This window comes from Clinocottus analis, unplaced genomic scaffold, assembly GCF_023055335.1.
Source record: "Clinocottus analis isolate CAN_PGR_092001 unplaced genomic scaffold, fCliAna1.0.p SCAF_11, whole genome shotgun sequence".
NCBI lineage: Eukaryota > Metazoa > Chordata > Actinopteri > Perciformes > Cottidae > Clinocottus > Clinocottus analis.
The window spans coordinates 12833100-12851917 of record NW_027175832.1 but is presented as its reverse complement, the minus strand read 5'-3'; the positions used below and the strand labels follow the sequence as shown (position 1 = coordinate 12851917).

The 18818-nt window shown below is 41.9% G+C and overlaps 1 protein-coding gene across 1 annotated transcript; it reads right to left on the bottom strand.

The window, feature by feature from the left end:
- Nucleotides 1–762: 762 nt before the first annotated feature.
- LOC137782054 (dual specificity protein phosphatase CDC14AB-like) lies at nucleotides 763–18818 on the bottom strand. The gene is made up of 14 exons (XM_068571144.1): nucleotides 18758–18818; nucleotides 16540–16630; nucleotides 15548–15623; nucleotides 14359–14451; nucleotides 14186–14265; nucleotides 11875–11941; nucleotides 11482–11544; nucleotides 7925–8012; nucleotides 7436–7666; nucleotides 7196–7334; nucleotides 6067–6289; nucleotides 5555–5646; nucleotides 2409–2543; nucleotides 763–878 (listed from the first exon to the last, which is right to left on the bottom strand). The coding sequence occupies exons 1-14, from the start codon at nucleotides 18816–18818 to the stop codon at nucleotides 830–832; spliced, it is 1488 nt and encodes a 495-aa protein (XP_068427245.1). The 3' UTR covers nucleotides 763–829.

Here is an 18818-nt window from a genome sequence, read left to right as displayed (position 1 = left end):
TAGTCTGCATGTGGAAGCGTCCTTAAATGTGTCATAGTCATGTAATGGGCTGTCACTCTGTTATGTTGTTCATTCTGGACACATGACAGTTATTGCTTCTGTTCATCTGGGGAGAGGGATCATCCTCTGTTGCTCTCCTGAAGGTTTCTTCCCTTTATTTGGGGGAGTTTATCCTGATCCGATGTGAGGTCCTGAACAGGGATGTTATGTGTACAGACTGTAAAGCCCTCTGAGGCAAATGTTGTTTTTGTGATTTTGTGATATATAAAATGAACGGAATTCATTGAATAAGACCCTGAACCCCCAGCTGCTCCCTGGGCACCTCACATCAGCACACTGCTCCTTATTTAGGGATGGTTTAATGCAGAGACCAATTTCCTCAAAGGGATTAATACAGAATACCTTCTTCTTCTTGATTTGTACAGACGTGAAGTACATTTAACTGTTCATACTCAGTGCTCTTTGCTGATCCATAAATATTTACTGATAATTAAGTTAAGCTATTTTTGTCAAAAACTTAATATATTAAAGTGCTATTTTCATTTGGATTGAACATGTAAAGTGTACACCTCATAAATGGAAGTCATTATTAGTTCAGATATCTGGGTGCAGCGGTGGTCATCCTACATGTTGTAAAGAAATATAAGCGTTTACTTTGAGTTGACTCTACAAAACTCTTGATTATGTGAATCCCTGCAGTTACTTTGTTAGACATACATATAAAACATGTGTTCATCTTGAGAATATTTGAGGCCAGGACAACACAACATGGTGATAGTCCGGTTCATGACTTCATCATCATTTGACTCAGCCTTTGCCAACTGTGACATCAGTGAACGACAGCAGGTCTGCTGCCGAACAGACCAAGGATGAAGGGACTGGGGAGAGAGGAAGAGGAATTTGCTTCATCATTCTTTCATTTCCTTGATTAATGCTGTGCTCATAATACCACACTTTTCTGCACAAAAGTGTTGTTACAGTCAATGGCTGCGTTTCCCAGATTCGATCGTTCTTAAGGACTTAAGAAGGCTCGAAAGAAGGGTTCGCTAAGAAGGAGCGCTAAGATACGAGTGTTTCCCAGATGCGTTCTTAACTGCCTTCTTAAGATCTCCTCAAAGAAGCTTCCTAAGACGCTCTTAGTGGGAGCTGTCCACCGCCGTGTTGCTGAAACTAAATCAATCGATGCCAGGTTAATCAATCACCCACCACTTTATCAGTGTATAAATCACACACAACACGCTGTGGTCCCCACACACAGGTGCAATTACGCTGCGCGCGTGTGCTATCCACGACACCAATCACCCGGTTATTCCAGCCATGGCATAAAATTCACGGTAGACCTGGCGGACCTCGTCCCGTGTGGTCGGCATTCTGATGTGTGTCCGGGCATGGCGCAGGAGGATCGGTGTCACGGCTACCACACTCCGTGAAACCGATGCCTTGCTGAGGCCGGTGCCGTACCCCACCACCTCCAGGAAGCTCCCCACTGCGTAAAAACACAGGCTGAGGGCAACATTGCAGCGGGTTGGCCTCTGGATGTGTGGTGACACCAGCGTGACAAGACGTTGGATCTCCACACGGGGAAGCCGGTACTTGGACTGGACAGCCCGGTCCGACAGCACATTAAGTGGGGAGAAGTGCTGACGCACATATGCATTTATGTAAACTATCTGGCTTCGCGCACAGCGACACTCTTGGTTAGTAGCGAAAATATGCCTTATTGCAGCCGTGGTGTCTCTCACTCGTGGACTTCAGCAACGCCTTTAGACGTGGAGCCTCTCTTGATGAGGTTCCAGCCGAGTTCAGTTACACTTGTCAGTTTCCCTGATATCTGTGAAATACCACAGGGTTGTTGATGTTTTTATAGCTAACTTAAACTGATGCAGATGCCAAATGTGTGTGAAAACGCAATGAGTGATAGTAATGCTGATTCATTTTATTTATGTAGCTACAGGAACACAGGGGAAATTCTTTATTTTTATATATTTATTTTTCTTTTTAAGCTATTTTTTTTCTTGTGTCAGTGTTCTGCAGCTGTTGGCGCACATTCCTCATTACGCTTGGTTTTAGTATTCCTTTGAATATCAGATATAACTTTCCCTGACGCGGCTGCAGTGAGCGTTTGATGCTAAGAAGGCTGTTAAGAGTGGGTCAGACTGATCTTACATTTCGTTCTTAGTGAAAGAGCGCCTTAAGCTAAGAACGACTCTGGGAAACACGTTGTTCTTTCACAGCACTCTTAGGGCACTCCTAAGACGCTCCTAAGATGCTCTTCGCGCTTAAGAGCGTCTTATCGAATCTGGGAAACGCGGCCGATGACTTGTTTCGGCTTATTTAGCTCTTAGTACTGTATAGTTTTGATAGACTGAATTTCACTTGTGTAGTTTGAATGGAAGATGGATACGCACCTCTTGATCTGCATGGCGAGGGAAGGGGAGGAGCCTTGTACAAGCTTCTTTGATGAGGAGGGGATGAAGACAGGGACCTGACGGGACTTCGGGGGCGGGAGGATGGAGCCATGAGAGGCCTTGGACAGGTTCACCCTAAATAAGAAACACAACTCATCAGAACATGTGTATTTTTTTATATTATCCAAATCATAAAATATGACTAACAATCATATCAGCATGATGTAATAACATAACACAGAAAACATGAATAAACTGTATATGTGTCATAATAAAATATGTGAGGTCATGAGACTTCTGCACAAGTTGAAGTCAGGCTGAGCATTAAGAGAGGTCGCCAATCAGTATGAGCAACTAGAAAATTTTGCAAGAAATTTTGAAAGTGTGGCTACTACTGCCACACTTTGTGTGTCAATGTTTCCCAAATCTAAATGATGTTTACCAGATGTCAATGATGTTTGGGGCCTTAATCTGGGGGGACTCAGATGGACTGAGACCCACATCCAGGACCAGTACCCAGACTTGGGGCCTCATTCGGGGGAGGGGGGAGGGACTCAGATGAACTGAGACCCCCGGAGAACCAGGACCCACATCCAGGACCAGCACCCAGACTTAAGGCCTCATTCGGGGCTGACTCAGATGGACTGAGACTCCCATGAGAACCAGGACCCACATCCAGGACCAGCAACCAGACTTGGGGCCTGATTCTGGGGGGGACTTAGATGGACTGAGACCCCCAGGAGAACCAGGACCAGTACCCAGACTTGGGGCCTCATTCTGGGGGGAGTCAGATGGACTGAGACTCCCATGAGAACCATGACCCACATCCAGGACCAGCAACCAGACTTTGGGCCTGATTCTGGGGGGACTTTGATGGACTGAGACCCCCAGAAGAACCAGGACCCACATCCAGAACCAGTACCCAGACTTGGGGCCTCATTCTTGGGGGAGTCAGATGGACTGAGACTCCGATGAGAACCATGACCCACATCCAAGACCAGCAACCAGACTTGGGGCCTGATTCTGTGGGGGACTTAGATGGACTGAGACCCCCAGGAGAACCAGGACCCACATCCAGGACCAGTACCCAGACTTGGGGCCTCATTCTTGGGGGAGTCAGATGGACCGAGACTCCCATGAGAACCATGACCCACATCCAAGACCAGCAACCAGACTTGGGGCCTGATTCTGTGGGGGACTTAGATGGACTGAGACCCCAAGGAGAACCAGGACCCACATCCAGTACCAGTACCCAGACTTGGAGCCTCATTCTTGGGGGAATCAGATGGACTGAGACCCCCGTGAGAACCAGGACCCACATCCAGGACCAGTACCCAGACTTGGGGCCTCATTTCCAGAACCCCGAACCTGGCCCACCCTCGGAACCCGTGCACCCACACTTAAGCACCCAACCCAGGGTTAAGACTCTTGTCCGCCCGCCCTGGAACTTTGCGCCCCTGGTACTATGAGACTGACTTTGGGAATACACAGTAAATGGACTTCGGGGACCTGTAATGGGCTGGCGACTTGTCCAGGGTGTACCCTGCCTTCGCCCCTTGACAGCTGGGATCGGCTCCAGCGCCCCGCGACACTAATGAGGATAAGCAGTTCAGATAATGGATGGATAGATGAACTTCGGGGAACACCCGAACCCATGCCCTGGTAATATGAATGTACTTTGTATCTGAAGTGTCTTTGGACACTTTTGATGTTAAATGTCAGTCGATTTTTCTAATGTGATTAAAAACATTATTTTAGTCTTTTTTTACATTTTAGCACTCATACTAAACTTGGCTTCAAGCAAATCTGTTTTTATGCAAATCAGTCAATCAATGTTTGTCCCAGCCGAGGATCAAACTCAGAACCTCTTGTTCCAAGGATGGCAACATTAACCATGCACCACAGAGGACTGTGTTAAGCAATATCGGGAACTCCTATTAATGGATGAAGTATGCCAAGTTTCAGTACTACAAAAGGTCCTGGGCAGGGATCGAACACTGGATCTTTTGTTTGAAAGTCGGCAGCCTGTCCACTGACCCAGAAAACCATACCAGTAGAAATTGAGAACTCCTATTTATGGTTGAAGTAAACCAAGTTTCAGTATTACAAAAGGTCCCGGGGGATTGAACACTAGACCTTTTGTTTGAAAGTCGGTATTTCACCTGTTGATCCCGCAGAACCATGCAGACAGAAATTGAGAACTCCTATTTATGGTTGAAGTAAACCAAGTTTCAGTATTCCAAAAGTGGCACTGGTCTGGATGCTGGTCCTGCAGGGGGTCAACATCACTCTAAGTCACCCCAGAATGGGGCCCCAAGTCCGGGTACTGGTCTGGATGCTGGTCCTGGTCCTCCAGGGGGTCCACATTACTCTGACTTACCAAGGGATAAGAGCTCAAGTCCGGGTACTGGTCTTGGTCCTCATGGGGGTCCACATCACTCTGACTTACCCAGAGGTGAGGAGCCAGGTCTGGGTACTGGACCTGGTCCCAACACCAAGTTTGGACCCCCACGAGGACCAGGACCCAGATCCAAGACGAGTACCCAGACTTGGGGTCTCATTCTGGGATGACTCCGATGGATTGAGACCCCTCCTGAGAACCAGCCCCCACATCCAGGACCAGTACCCGAACTTGGGGTCTCATGTCTGGGTAAGTGACAAGGCCAGGTCATATAAATGAACTAATGACATTTGGGACAAACCACTGACAATTGGTACGCAGTCAACAGAATCTATACATTATTGACACTTGGTAAACATGACTGACATTTGGGACACATCCCTGACATTGACATTTGGGAAACATTACTGACATTTGATATTGACACTTGGTAAACTTCACTGACATTTGGTTTACAGTCAGTACAAGCCATGAACCTTTGACACTTGGTAAACATGACTAACACCTTGAACACATGTTCTTTAGTGAGGCGACAGCGCCCCCATGTGGAAAATAAAAACATTACACAATGTATCCCAAATGTCACCACAAATGTATTCCGAACTGAAACTACAGTGACACCGAGGACATATCCTCGCTTGGCTCATATCAGACCCATTTTAAATCACTGATGTTGGGGTTACCTTCCCTTACCCAAATTCTAACTTTGATTTTGACCATAAAAACAATTATAACCAACTTGTACCTTGAGGAGGAGGAGGGTAATCTTGGTGCTCGTTTCCCCTTCAGTGCTCTCAGCTTGTCTCCCTGAGTGAGACTGCCTTCCTGGCTGTTTCTCTGCACACATATACAATAGGCAATTTACAACATCAAAAAAACAAGTTCCCCAAATTGAAAAAGAAAATGTGAAGTCATTCCTGTGATTACATTTGGTAAATGGACCTGTATAGCGCTTTTCTAGTCTTCTGACCACTCAAAGCGCTTTAACACTACATGACAGCATTCACCCATTCACACACTGATGGGAGGAGCCACCATGCAAGGTGCCACATCAGTATCAGAAACCATTCATACACATTCATACTCTGTAGGTGCTGTTACGGGAGCAATTTAGGGTTAAGTGTCTTGCTCAAGGACACATCGACATGGGCTAGCGGCTCGAACCACCAATTCTCTGATTGAAAGACAATCCCTGCTCACCACTGAGCCACAGTCGCCCATTTGAAATATATACACATTGTGTCTAGTTTTAATTACATCCAAGCTGTAAGATTTGTTAAGGCTGGTGTTGATGGAGAGGTCCTCCATGCTGGAGAGCAGGTGGGACACGGCTTCCTGTGTTCCTCCCTCAGAGCCAGGGCTGTGGCGCTGCTGCTGTTGACAATGTTGCTGAAGCTGCTGCCGTCGTCTCAGTCTTTGCTGCATAATCTTCTGTTTGGAGCGATGCACGTCACCCTGGACCCACAAACTGTGCTGTTTCCTAGACAAACAAGGAACACACACCATTGTTCATTGACCAGTCAAATTCTTGAGTCAGATATTATTGCTTCTCAAAAGTCTTTTCACTAATGGAGCCGCTGACAAGCCGAAAGCTATTAAGCCTCATGCAGTTGTCACAAAACCTACCATAACTACTCGTCAATGTTGTTTTTCAGTGACAATACCCTAGAGAAACAAAAAACTAATTCATGAGAAAAACTAATAATGATGAGCAGGACTTGGGAGACTTTGACCTGCTCAAGTTTCCTGTAGAAATCCTTAACCAGGGTGGAGATGTGTAATAAACCATGCCAGATAAGGCACTTCTTGCTGTTCACTTGCTTAACCTTAGCACTATTACCTATCTTTATGTCCTTGGTTTTACTTTTGTTGAGCTGTTGTTCTCTAACCACTATGTGCACTTTGAAGAGCCACTTCAGTGTGAATGATGAGAGGCCCAGATCCCACACCATGTCCCATGTCTTCCGTCTTAAACTACCATCAAATAATGGTTAATACTGGTTTCGCGCCATCTACAGTTAAACTGTTTGCTGCAGCCATTTGTCCTGCCAAGACAGCTATGGGAAGAGACCGCCTCATCGGAATGAGGCAAAGTGTCTCAGCAACTCTGCCCACCGTGTGCTTTCACTCAGTAGGTTGTATGAACAGTTAACACAAAGCAGACATAGCAGCTATTCATTTATTACAGAATGCGTTAGCAAAGCATGGCTCTGTCAGGGTTTGTCTTACTGGTTTCAAGGATGGGTTGAATGCAGAGAAGAATTTCCCCAAGGGGATTAATAAAGTGCATGTTTCTTTTTTCTTTTCTGTGTGACACCATCACACAAGCCTCCAGTGCGATGAGAACGAAGCCTCCACAGGGGCCCCGGCTGAGACTACAACTCACTCTTCTAGGAAGTTTTGCTGGTGGCCAATGATGGAACCAGGTCTGCAAATTCTGATCCATGCAATGGCCTCCGCTGCAGTGAACCGGAAGTGCTTCATCAGGTAGCAGCCAATCAGAGTGCCTGTACGACCAAGGCCAGCTGTGATTGGATAAAATATTTAAGGAGAAAGTTTGGAGACACAAGTTCATATACAATATTGTGAAAAAACTAAATCAATACACACTCAAATGTACTCCTACCTTTACAGTGCACAGCCACTGCTCCTTCAGTACTTTCACATATGTGCAGGAAGCGCCTGACGATGAGGTCAGAGGGCGTGGTCCCATCAAGGAAGAAGAGGTCATGGTGTTCAAATCCTGCATCCTCAAACCGCCTACTGTCATACAACTTTCTGTTTAAACGGACCACAGCTGTGACATCATTTTGGCAAAAGTAATCAAAATACGCCTCTGGTGCGTGGAGAGGATAACCTAGAAGAAAAACACGACTACTTTTTAGAACTGAGCAAAAGCACTTTAAAGTAATACCACAAAATATTTACAAATATTCTGTGCCTGACTGGTATAACGACCAATACTTCAATAATGGTGGAAATGTGGACTGTGTGATTTCTGATGAGAATAGAGCCATGACTTTCTCATGCTAAGTTCAAAAGAATAAATTAAATTCATTAAAACTCTATTTTTCTCAAAGCGCGACAACATGCTGGTAATTTCAGCCTGACTCACCATTCTCTATCTTACTGTGAGAGTGAGGACTGCTGAATGCCAAAACTTTTCCTGGAATGATCCAGTTCATGTCCCCATTTTCTACTCTCTAGAAACACAGACAGAAAAGAAGGAGATGCAGTGTGTGACAAGGCAGGAGCTATGGAACAGAAAAGTAATGAGCTTAGGAGGATAGGTACACTGGTATTGGTCTTTTCCCGCTTTCATACCAGAACTTTTTAGCTGTGTCTGTGCTACAAGAACAATGCTCTCTTGCTTTTTGTGTTCAGCATACAGGCACAATTGTGGTTCAGTGGTAGAGCAGCGTCGTCCTTGAATCGGTGGTTCAATCCTAGGCTCAGAAAATCCATGTATATGTGTCCTTGGGGTAAGACCATAGCCTACGTTGTATGAATGTTAGTTAGTCCTGATAGACAGGTTGTCACGGGAGATTTCAGGATCCCAAAGCAATACTCCAGACAGAAATACTGAAGAAAATGACTTTACTCAAAAAGCAGGATCAAAGCAGAAAACAGAAGGAATGCACTGGAGAGTAGTGATGGCGAGATGAAGCTTCCTGAAGCTTTGAGGCTTTCCATTCAATTGGTTCGAAGCTTTATGATGCTTCATTTGCTCTATTGGGCTACCAAGTGGACAAAACATGTAAAACAGACAATCATCAAAACGACACCATGTGTGAAGCTTTGAATTTAATAAATGAATGAATGATGTTTGTGAGGCCAATACATTAATTATTAACTTATTAATATTGTGTCTGTCTTTATGATGTAATGGCTGGGTCAAAAGGGAAAGCTGCAACAAATTGAGTAGAGGGTTGTGATGTGACTGTGGCACATTGGTTACCATACCCAACTTTCAGTAAGAGGGTCAGTGGTTTAAGCAATCTGCAAGTCCGTGTTAATGTGTAATTGAGCAAGACGCTTAACCCAGAGTTTCTGTATCCACGGTGAATATGGGTTAAATGGGAGTCGCTTTTAATGAAAGCTTTAGCTAAATGTAATGTTACTCCAGGTACAACGTTTTATTCATTTTTCATAAAAAAATAAGAACTTTCCAACAGTGCTGGGCTTTTTGAGACAAGTTCACCTGCTTTATAAAATACCCTTTCACAGACACAGATGAAGTTGGTTACAGAGACGATAGAGAGGGAGGAAATCCAATGAGTTTCGCTGCACGATCGACGTGCGATGCATGCCAGTTAGATTTGTGTCCGCCTTGCTCCCGCCTTGCTCTGATGTCATGTACACGTGTCAACAATACTCTCATGAAAGCAAGGCGGCTGTCGATTTCAGAGGCAGGCGCTACAGCAGCTCTCCACTGGCTGACTGGCCCATTGCATGATGGGAAACGCCTGGCTCTCGCCACATCAAAGAGCTGATTGGCTCTTATATCTGACAGCAAACCACGTGTTGTTGAAAATCCTTATTTTATGTGTAGTTGCAATACTTAATGCTCTGAAGTTTAATCTAAAAACATATTTTGTGTGGTTCATAATACAAAATCGGATTTGTACAACACACATCCAAACCAGTAGTAATGTTTTTCACAGACAGATGTAAAAACAACAAAGGATACAGCTACACCCACATTTCGACATGAATATATATATTTGTAATCACATGATAATAAATTCAAACGTGAACTGAAAACGACAAGTAGGCTACATATTGGAACTAACAAGAAGTATTTTATACCGTAACTTCCTGTTAATACTTTGAAGGCAGTTGAAAACTGTCCGACTTGATCGCAGTTTTTTGTCAACGCCTCCCGCAGCTGCCGCCTGCTCTCGTCTGGATTCCAGGCGAGGTGCAGCTCAAACGAACGAGCCTAATTAGTGACAATGCGGCGATGTTTTATTGAGAACTAGTTTCTTCAAAGCGATATTCGTCGCCAGTGGAGGTGACAAAGTGCTCAGTGTTGCCAGATTGGTGATGGCGTAGTATCGTACCAAAGGCTCAAAATTGTTGTATTTGGAGGATAATTATCGTGCATCTGGCAACCCTGAGATCGGTCGACCAATGACAGTTCTCTCTACAGTTAGAGCTTGCGCAAGAAGATGAATGTAAGTTACCGTTTCCACAACTTGTAAGGGCGTAATAACTAGTTTGTGAACGTGTCAGAGAAACACAAATATCCAACGAGACAAAATCCCGGACGTTTTTGGAATCCCAGCCGGACGCATTTTTTAGGTCTCAAAAAGAGGACATGTCCGGGAAAAAGAGGACGTCTGCTCACAATAACCAGCTTCGTGAGACCAAAAAACAAGATTGCGGACATCTGGTTAAGTGCAGCTGAATAACTGAGGGAAACCCTGGGTATGTTAATCCAGCTCGTGAGACAGGCCTCCGGACGCTGTGTTTTCTGTAGCCGGCGATTTCAAAACAAGATTTCAACGATTTCAACCATCGCAACCTCAAGAGTGTTCTCCCGAAATACCATCAACACATGATTTTTCCGACAAATTGCAATGTTGTAGCGATGAATAGTGTTTAAAGATATAATGAACAATACTATTATCATATTTTATCATATTTATCATCGCAATACGATTATCATAGTTTATCACATCGTAGCAATACTATAATCATATTTGATCATATTTACCATAGCAGTATCATTTTTACTATTATTCTTTTTGCAATTTAATTATTTTTTACCTTAAATTTATTGTAATTCTGTGTTATGAGGACTGAGCAAAATAAGATTTTCATTGTAAGGAATAACTGTCTGTTATCTGTGCATATAATAGTAAAAACATCTTGAATTATTTGAATCCTTACACCCCTGATTTCACAAAAGGTGGCACCACTGTTACAAGGTAATTATAAGAAGTGTCAGAAAGATCTTTAAAAAATACAGAAAACATTGCCATAAGAAGGTCATAGACAGGAATGGAATAGAAACTAACTTGCGTGATAAGTGTAAAGGTCAGTCGACTCGTCATGAGGAGTACTAACCTGCTTGTACAATGTTGTGTGTGGCAGAAAGAGGAAGCTCTATCCCTCATGATCTCACCAAGGGGGTAGCTATCTCTTGGGCTTAGAGAACTACTCATGACAGAAAGCCTGCCTTACAAACAGGTAAATATGAGAAATGTAGCTATATTAGGGATTCAACATCAGGATACTATGACCTCTGTTGCTTTAATTCTGACATCTGCACAGATCTGTTTCCAACTTTATGAGAACTAAATATTTGGCTGGAATAAAACTTTAATTTGGACTAGGGTCAAAGTATTGTTTATAGTGTTCAAATGTATGCATTTGTGTATGTTTATGGTAGAATGAGTGTGTTTGAAAATATGTCTGTCCAGTACCACAGCAGGTCGCTTGTCTCTATTTTGCTAGATCTCGTTTTCTGCGAGCTATTAGATCGCTGAGCAGGTGACGTTGTTTCACACTGTCTCAACACATTCAATGCTCCTCGTCTTTTACATAAATATCAAGTCTTATTATTATATGGAATTAAATTGCTTTCTAAGTGTATTTCATAAGAATCCATAATTGTGTCTTTTAATGGTGAGTTGATGATAGTTACTAGTGTCGGTGTGCCCTCACCTCATAATGTTCATATTCCTCCACATTAAAACTTTCAAAGTCAAAGAAAGCATGCTGTAAGGCCTGTAGGAGAGAGAGAGAGAGAGAGAGAGAGAGAGAGAGAGAGAGAGAGAGAGAGAGAGAGAGAGAGAGAAAGAGAGAGAGGAACTGCAGTAAGAACAGAAATCACTACTTTTCAGGGCAAATGTTGTATTTTGCTCTGTAACCAAATAGCTAACATCTTTTTAAATATGATGTAACAACAAAGTGTTCAAATGATTCCTCAGGTGACCACTGGACCTTTAGCTGACACAGCGTTGACTAATATCTGACAACGGGTCTGTCTTATGAGGGGTAAGTATAGGTGCTTCTTAACCACTGCACTTTAGTTTTAGTTTGGTTGTGCTTGTTTACCTTTTGTATTCCTTGTAAGCAGTCGAGAAGCGTAAGGTTGTAGAAGCACTCTCCCACTCCCGCATCCCTGCAGGACACATGAGAACACATCTTACTTTTATAGCTTTAGACCCTAATATTAATCCTGTTAATTAGCCTGTTGAGACATAACATACTAGGTGGATGGCATACAATAAATAATGGATATTTACATTTATATTACATATACTTATTGCAATTTACTATTAGATTTTGCAGTGCTTCTTCAACAACTTCTTCCCTGCCACAGTCAGACACAGTGGGCACATAGGAACAGCACTTAGCACTGCCAGACTAACAATCACTGCTGGTCCCCCTGAATGAGCACTGGAAGCGGCTTCATCCAGACACTTGTCCTGGAGCCGGAGACAGTTGCCTGTCCAGCAAAGGTACTGGAGATGGGCCACGAGAGGTCATTTTTAAATAAATGAAACGTTTTTAATTTTCTATTTTGAAAAGTTTTAAATTAATATAAAAATATGTATGATTTAAATTACGTGTTATTCTTCGACTAGCAACAAAGACGACGCCTGAGAAATTAAAGGTAGTTTTGGATGAAGCAGTGAGAACAGTAAATTTCATCAAAAGTACTCCACTGCAATTACGCCAGTTTCCCATATTATGCGCGGAGATGGGAAGCGACCACCGGCAGCTTCTCCTGCACACTGAAGTCCGGTGGCTTTCACATGATAAGGTGATCACCCGACTTTTTGAATTGCGTGACGATGTCAGGACATTTTTTGGAAACTCCTGGTTTGAACTGTCAGACCAATTCTGTGACTTCAAGTGGCTTTGTAAGTTGGCGTATTTGGACAACATTTTCTGTACTTATATGGACTCAATCTACCCCTCCAAGGAAAAGCAGTGACCATGTTTCATGTGCACAGTAAGATCCATCTATCCATCCATTTTCCGCCGCTTATCCGGGGTCGGGTCGCGGTGGCAGCACACTCAACAGACCGACCCAGGCTTCCCTCTCACCCGCAACATTTTCCAACTCATTCTAGGGGACCCCGAGACGTTCCCAGGCCAGCCGGGAGATTTAATCCCTCCACCGTGTCCTGGGTCTTCCCCGGGCCTCTTCCCAGTTGGACGTGCCTGGAAAACCTCTAATGGGAGGCGTCCAGGAGGCATCCGGATTAGATGCCCGAACCACCTCAGCTGACTCCTTTCGAAACGAAGGCGTAAAATAGAATGCCACAATATGGAAGCTCGAGTTGTGGGACAGAAGAGTAGTTCAGAACAACTACGAGTCATTTGACAATCTTTGTGAATTCCTCAATAAAGAGTAGAGGCTGATCCTGACCTCCGTGGCCAACCCTGTCTCCTACAACTTACGTTCCCCCAGAACTAATACTTATTTTCAATTACGTTGACTCGAAACGTATTTTCTCCCTGATTACGTCAGTGTTTGACGTATTACAAATACGTCTGTGATTGACGTATTACAAATACGTTGATTATACACGAAACGTTACTTATACACATATTTTAGTTTTATTGTTTATTACAAATATGTTTATAATCGTGTACTTGTGTTATTGTTTTCTTGCTTCCCTGCTAAATTTAAGCATATTTGAATTTCTAAACTCTGCGAAGGAAAAGGAAAAAAAAAGGGGGGCGGTGTGAGGCCGGTAACGAGGGCAGTCTGAAGACCGCTTGCCCGAAGGTGGCGGTAACGGCCAGTGTCGCACCGGGGTTCGGGGCGGTAACAGCCCCTCCGTCCCGCTGGGATCGGTCTTCTGTAAGTCGGGTTGTCAGCTGCAGCTGACACTGGCGTACGTTTGTGTTTTACATTTTAAAACATTTCTGTACGACCAGTACAGTTAACTAACGAGAAAAAATAATGTCAAACGGGGCGCCCTCTTGTAGTATTAAAGTAAATATATATATGAGCTCCGGAGAAAATGGACATACGTTGTCGGTTAATACATTTTTAATCGGTTAAATTCTTAAGGTGATTTAATCATCCCAAGTATATGTTTTGATCAGAGTTGTGATTAAAGGTTTGGGTGGGCCGCAGAACATTTTCCCATCTCAAATTGGATCACGGCATTCTTGAGTTTGGGAACCGCTGGCCCAGAGAATTGATTTAGTGCTGCCATTTACATTCCTTATCATACAAATTACCACAATGCACTCCAGAAATGTAATAGTGTTTTTCTTTTGTTTGTCATGTTTTTTGATTAGCACAGCTGCCCCGTGTTGCACAATGACAATAAATTACCCCTGACCTTTAATCCTTAACTTGGGTCAACCAGAATAGTAATTGCGTGTTTGTGTGTAGTCCTACCTGAATGGCAGGTAGCCTGTGTTGTTTCCTGATATCAGAGTTCTGTAGGCTTCCTCTGGGCTTCTTTTCAAATAAATGACCTATGGAAAAAGGGATTACTGTATCTATTAATAATGGGCATAGGGACAGACAGATAAAGTAAAAGGAAGACAAATAAATTAGGAGATATTTACAGCATAGGCACCGATGAGAAGCGCAGCATTTGCTCTCTTCTTCTGGTCGTAACTGGTATAGTGGACCAGTTTCTTCCTAGACATTGTGAAGGACTGATGTGACAAAAAAAAAGTCAATATCTGATGAAGAATTTGTCAAAACAACACAACTGCACACAGAGTTTGTACGGTCATGAAAAACCTGAAAAGGTCATGGAATTTTAAAATGCTAATTTCCAGGTCTGGAAAAGTCATGGAAAAAAATAAAATCCTAAAAGTCATGGAAATTTGTTATATTTATATGTTCATGTCGTTTATTTACGCTGAGTTTTAAATAATTTAATATGCTTTTAAAAGAAAGATATAAGCAGGCATACGCTCTCATACTGGCAGTGTGAATTATTCGCGCTACGAGTGAACGTATCTTAACACGTGACACGCCGTCCGCTTCCCTGAGCATTAACCAGCCATGCAAAGGGGAGCCGACATCGGAGCACTGCTGCTAGCGGAGCTACAGTGACCCCTATCTCCAGCCTTTTCGCCACAGCGGCCATGGCAACTGCTTCGCTGAGCGCGTTGCTTGCTTCAGCCAACAAGTAGATGGCGTTAACCGATGGTGCTGTGACGAAAAATTAGGTTCTCACTGCGTAGGTAATGTGGGCATTGAAGGTTGCCAATTTGCATTTTTCTTTTAAATCATCCGAAGATGCCCGCTGCTCTTTTGCCGGATGTTTCCTGATAGCCAGATCGCGGCACAATTTGCTTGTGGCGAAAGCAAACGCTCGTATCTCTGCTCGTTCGGGCTCACGCCCCACTGCAAGAGTCTTGCGTTGTTCAACGTGTTGACGCAAAGGGCCTATGTAATTTTATTTGTATGTCTATCATTCATTTGTGTCATTTATGCTATACGGTATGCTTTGTAATTCTCATTGTTCGTTTAAATACTACATTTTCTCAATTTTCCATGTGTATATACCGAGATTTCACTAAATGTTTGGTCATGAAATTTGGTTTAAAGTCATGGAAAAGTCATGGAAATCCATTGGTCAAAATGTCTAAGAACCCTGTGCACACGTTTTTTATTACCTAATGTTCATTGAATGTATGCAACAAATTTACATCACAAAGTTTTATGTCAAGTTAAGCGAGTGTCTCATTTGGTTGTGTGTATATCAGGTGTGGTGAATACCGCCCGACTTGTAGATTTTACCTTGAGCTTCACATCGACTTTGCAGCAGCATCTGTACAGCTTGGCCAGGTTGAGCGGCCCAAAGTCTGCATAGAAACTGCAACACATAAGAAAAACAGATGAATGTGTCATTCAACGTAACTCTGCTCTCAAATCAAACAGAATGAAATAAAACATTTTGATAACTTCGTGTATGAAAACCGCGCACATTGAAATGCTTGCTTCTCTATGTAAGTATAAACCATATTTCAATTCCCCAATGTTCATTTGTTTAAAGGAAAACTAATCCGATGTGTTTTTATGGGTACCTGTCTCATCACCTTATAGAACTGCTCTCCTCTAAAGACATTAGTGCCCTCAGACATCATAGACAGATCCATTTTAAACATAGAAAGAAACACAGACTTGTTTCCTTTTCAAAAATGGCAAATCATTTTTTGTTTCCTACATTTTAATGTCACTCTAGAGAAAGGCAAACAAAAGAACTAGGAGCATATTTCTGGGAATGTTTAATGAATTGAGAGTGTTTGATGTCAAATTTTTTTTAAATGGCTTCAAGATTTTCAGCTACGATCTATCATCTATCTATAACTTAAATGTTGTTTATACATCCTATACTGTTTATCCATACCTACATGAGGGCATCTTCCAATTGCCATCACTGTATGGCAATTGGACTGTATGGCAACTGCTTCGCCGAGCTTCAGCCAACAAGTAGACGGCGTTAACCGATGGCGCTGTGACGAAAAATTAGGTTCTCACTGCGTAGGTAATGTGGGCACTGAAGGTTGCCAATTTGCATTTTTCTTTTAAATCATCCGAAGATGCCCGCTGCTCTTTCGCCGGATGTTTCCTGATAGCCAGATCGCGGCACAATTTGCTTGTGGCGAAGCAAATGCTCGTATCTCTGCTCGTTCGGGCTCACACTGCCTTGCATTGCATGGGCTTGAGCATGATCTCTGGAATGTGTGAGTGATGCTCACCTGGTGCACCGGCTTGTCACTCAGACTTACCTCTCGTATGGGACCTCCTCATCCAGGCTGAAGTAGTGCGTGTTGACTGTACTTTTTGGCTTGACACGGAGGGTGGCAAAGTAAAGCCGGTCTGTGGTGTACAACCAACACAGACAGACAGACATATATGTCTTACCATCGACAAATCTAGAGTACTAAATGGCAAATGAGCTATTAGCCAAATGTTTACAATGTACCCACGTACAGACCACTAGCACTGCGTTACTTTTAAAAGTGAGGATTCTCAGGCAGGTTTCAAGCCTTCAGAACGTTTTCTACTTTCTAAGATGAATTAGGATGTTTCTTTGCCAGGGATAATGGTATCTTCAGAAAACATAACTCACACTCACGACAAATATGCACACATGATGTCAGTTGGGCTTAATAAAGGGTTAGAAGGCTACCTCATAGATGTAGTGCTGTGTGACAGTCACTGGACTGGTCTATAACATGACATATATATATATATATATATATATATATATATATATATATATATATATATATATATATATATATATATATATACATATATATGTGTATATATATACATACATACATACATACATACATATATATATATATATATATATATATATATATATTTATACATATATATATATATATATATATATATAAATATATATATATATATATATATATATATATATATATACACACATACATATATATACATACATACATATAATATAATAAAATCACCTAAACAGAAACATTGTATATGAAACTGAGAACCAACTGGAATCTGTGGTTCTCAATTGTGCAGTTATTGTAATCTATTGACCACACCAGACGCGACTCAAAAACGCATCTCTAGCAAAACCATTGTTCTCTTATATGTACCCACGTACAGACCACTACCACTGTGTTACTTTTAAAGAAGGCCAACTCATAGATGTAGTGCTGTGTGACAGTCACTGGACTGGTCTATAACATATTTATATATATACATATATACATATATATATATATATATATATATATATATATATATATATATATATATATATATATATATATATAGATAGATAGATAGATATTCATATATATATATATAAATTATATATATATATATATATATATATATATATATATATATATAATCAACAGAAACATTGTATATGAAAGGATTTTGAGTATTATATCAACGAGAATCTGTGGTTCTCAATTTCTCAATTGTGCAGTTATTGTAATTTACTGACCACACCAGACACGACTCTCAAAAACGCATCACGAGCAAATCCATTGTTTTCTTATGGTACGCCTTTCTTTTTTAAATTTATATTTTATTAGTCTTTAAAATCTCACAGACATATATTTCAATTTTTTTGTATCTACGTATGTGGCACACAGTAAACTTTTTGTCTTACTATTCAAGTAAAGAAATGAGGAAAAAGAGAAGTAAAAGATAACAAACAAACACACATATCAATAAAGAAACAATACCGTGGTAACAAAACTATAAATAAAGCAGGGAGAACTCATTCAGTCAGTTTGTGTAGTATGAACAGCGGGGAATTCAAAAGAAAATGGCAACCTCCGACGAGGCACTAATATTAGCGGTATTATATTAATTTAATTACGAAGAGCTTTACAATTGTAGATGAAACACTACTGCTCAGAAGACGCTCGAACTGACACCTGCTCAGCCGAAAGTACAACTGTCATCGAGACCCAATTTGCGGGATAGACGGTGGTATTCGCCATACTCTTTCCTTTTTTTTAATATCGTGAACGAAAAACCTCTGCTCTTTAGGGTTTTTTTCCTCCTTATCCCACAACACAGCATGGGCAAAAGAGCGACGTCTGCTTGAATCCATTTAGTAAATTAGGTTTTATTGCCCGGTTGCGCAGTGCGCACGCAGGCCCGCTCCACAGGTGCTTTTTCCCGGCGTGTTTCTCAAAGCGTTTTTGAAGCGGCTGCGCTTTTAAAAGTCACGTCTGGTATGATTGGCCCGAAGTGGTATTTTTCTTAGGTATCAATGTGATATGACACTCATTGTCAGTTTTTAGTTACTCAACAGGTTTTGATTCTGAATATGATTCTAAATTATATGTTTTCCAATGGAAGTCTCAATGTCCATGTTGAATCTATTAGCTACATTAGCTTACAGTTAATTAAATTATTATTACTTAAAATAACATCAATTATACATAACTTTATAAAACTATAAATAATCAATTACACGCAACTTACCTTTAATGAATTCTGAAGCACAGTACTGTTCATTATCTTCTGCCATTTGATTCTCTGACAT

Coding starts and splice junctions, on each gene's coding strand:
- LOC137782054 (XM_068571144.1), bottom strand. CDS start 18,818: ATGTCAGAGAATCAAATGGCAGAAGATAATGAACAGTACTGTGCTTCA. Junction 14,452..15,547: donor AAGTCGATGTGAAGCTCAAG/GTAAAATCTACA, acceptor TTGTCACATCAG/TCCTTCACAATGTCTAGGAA. Junction 11,545..11,874: donor GCTTACAAGGAATACAAAAG/GTAAACAAGCAC, acceptor TCTCTCCTACAG/GCCTTACAGCATGCTTTCTT.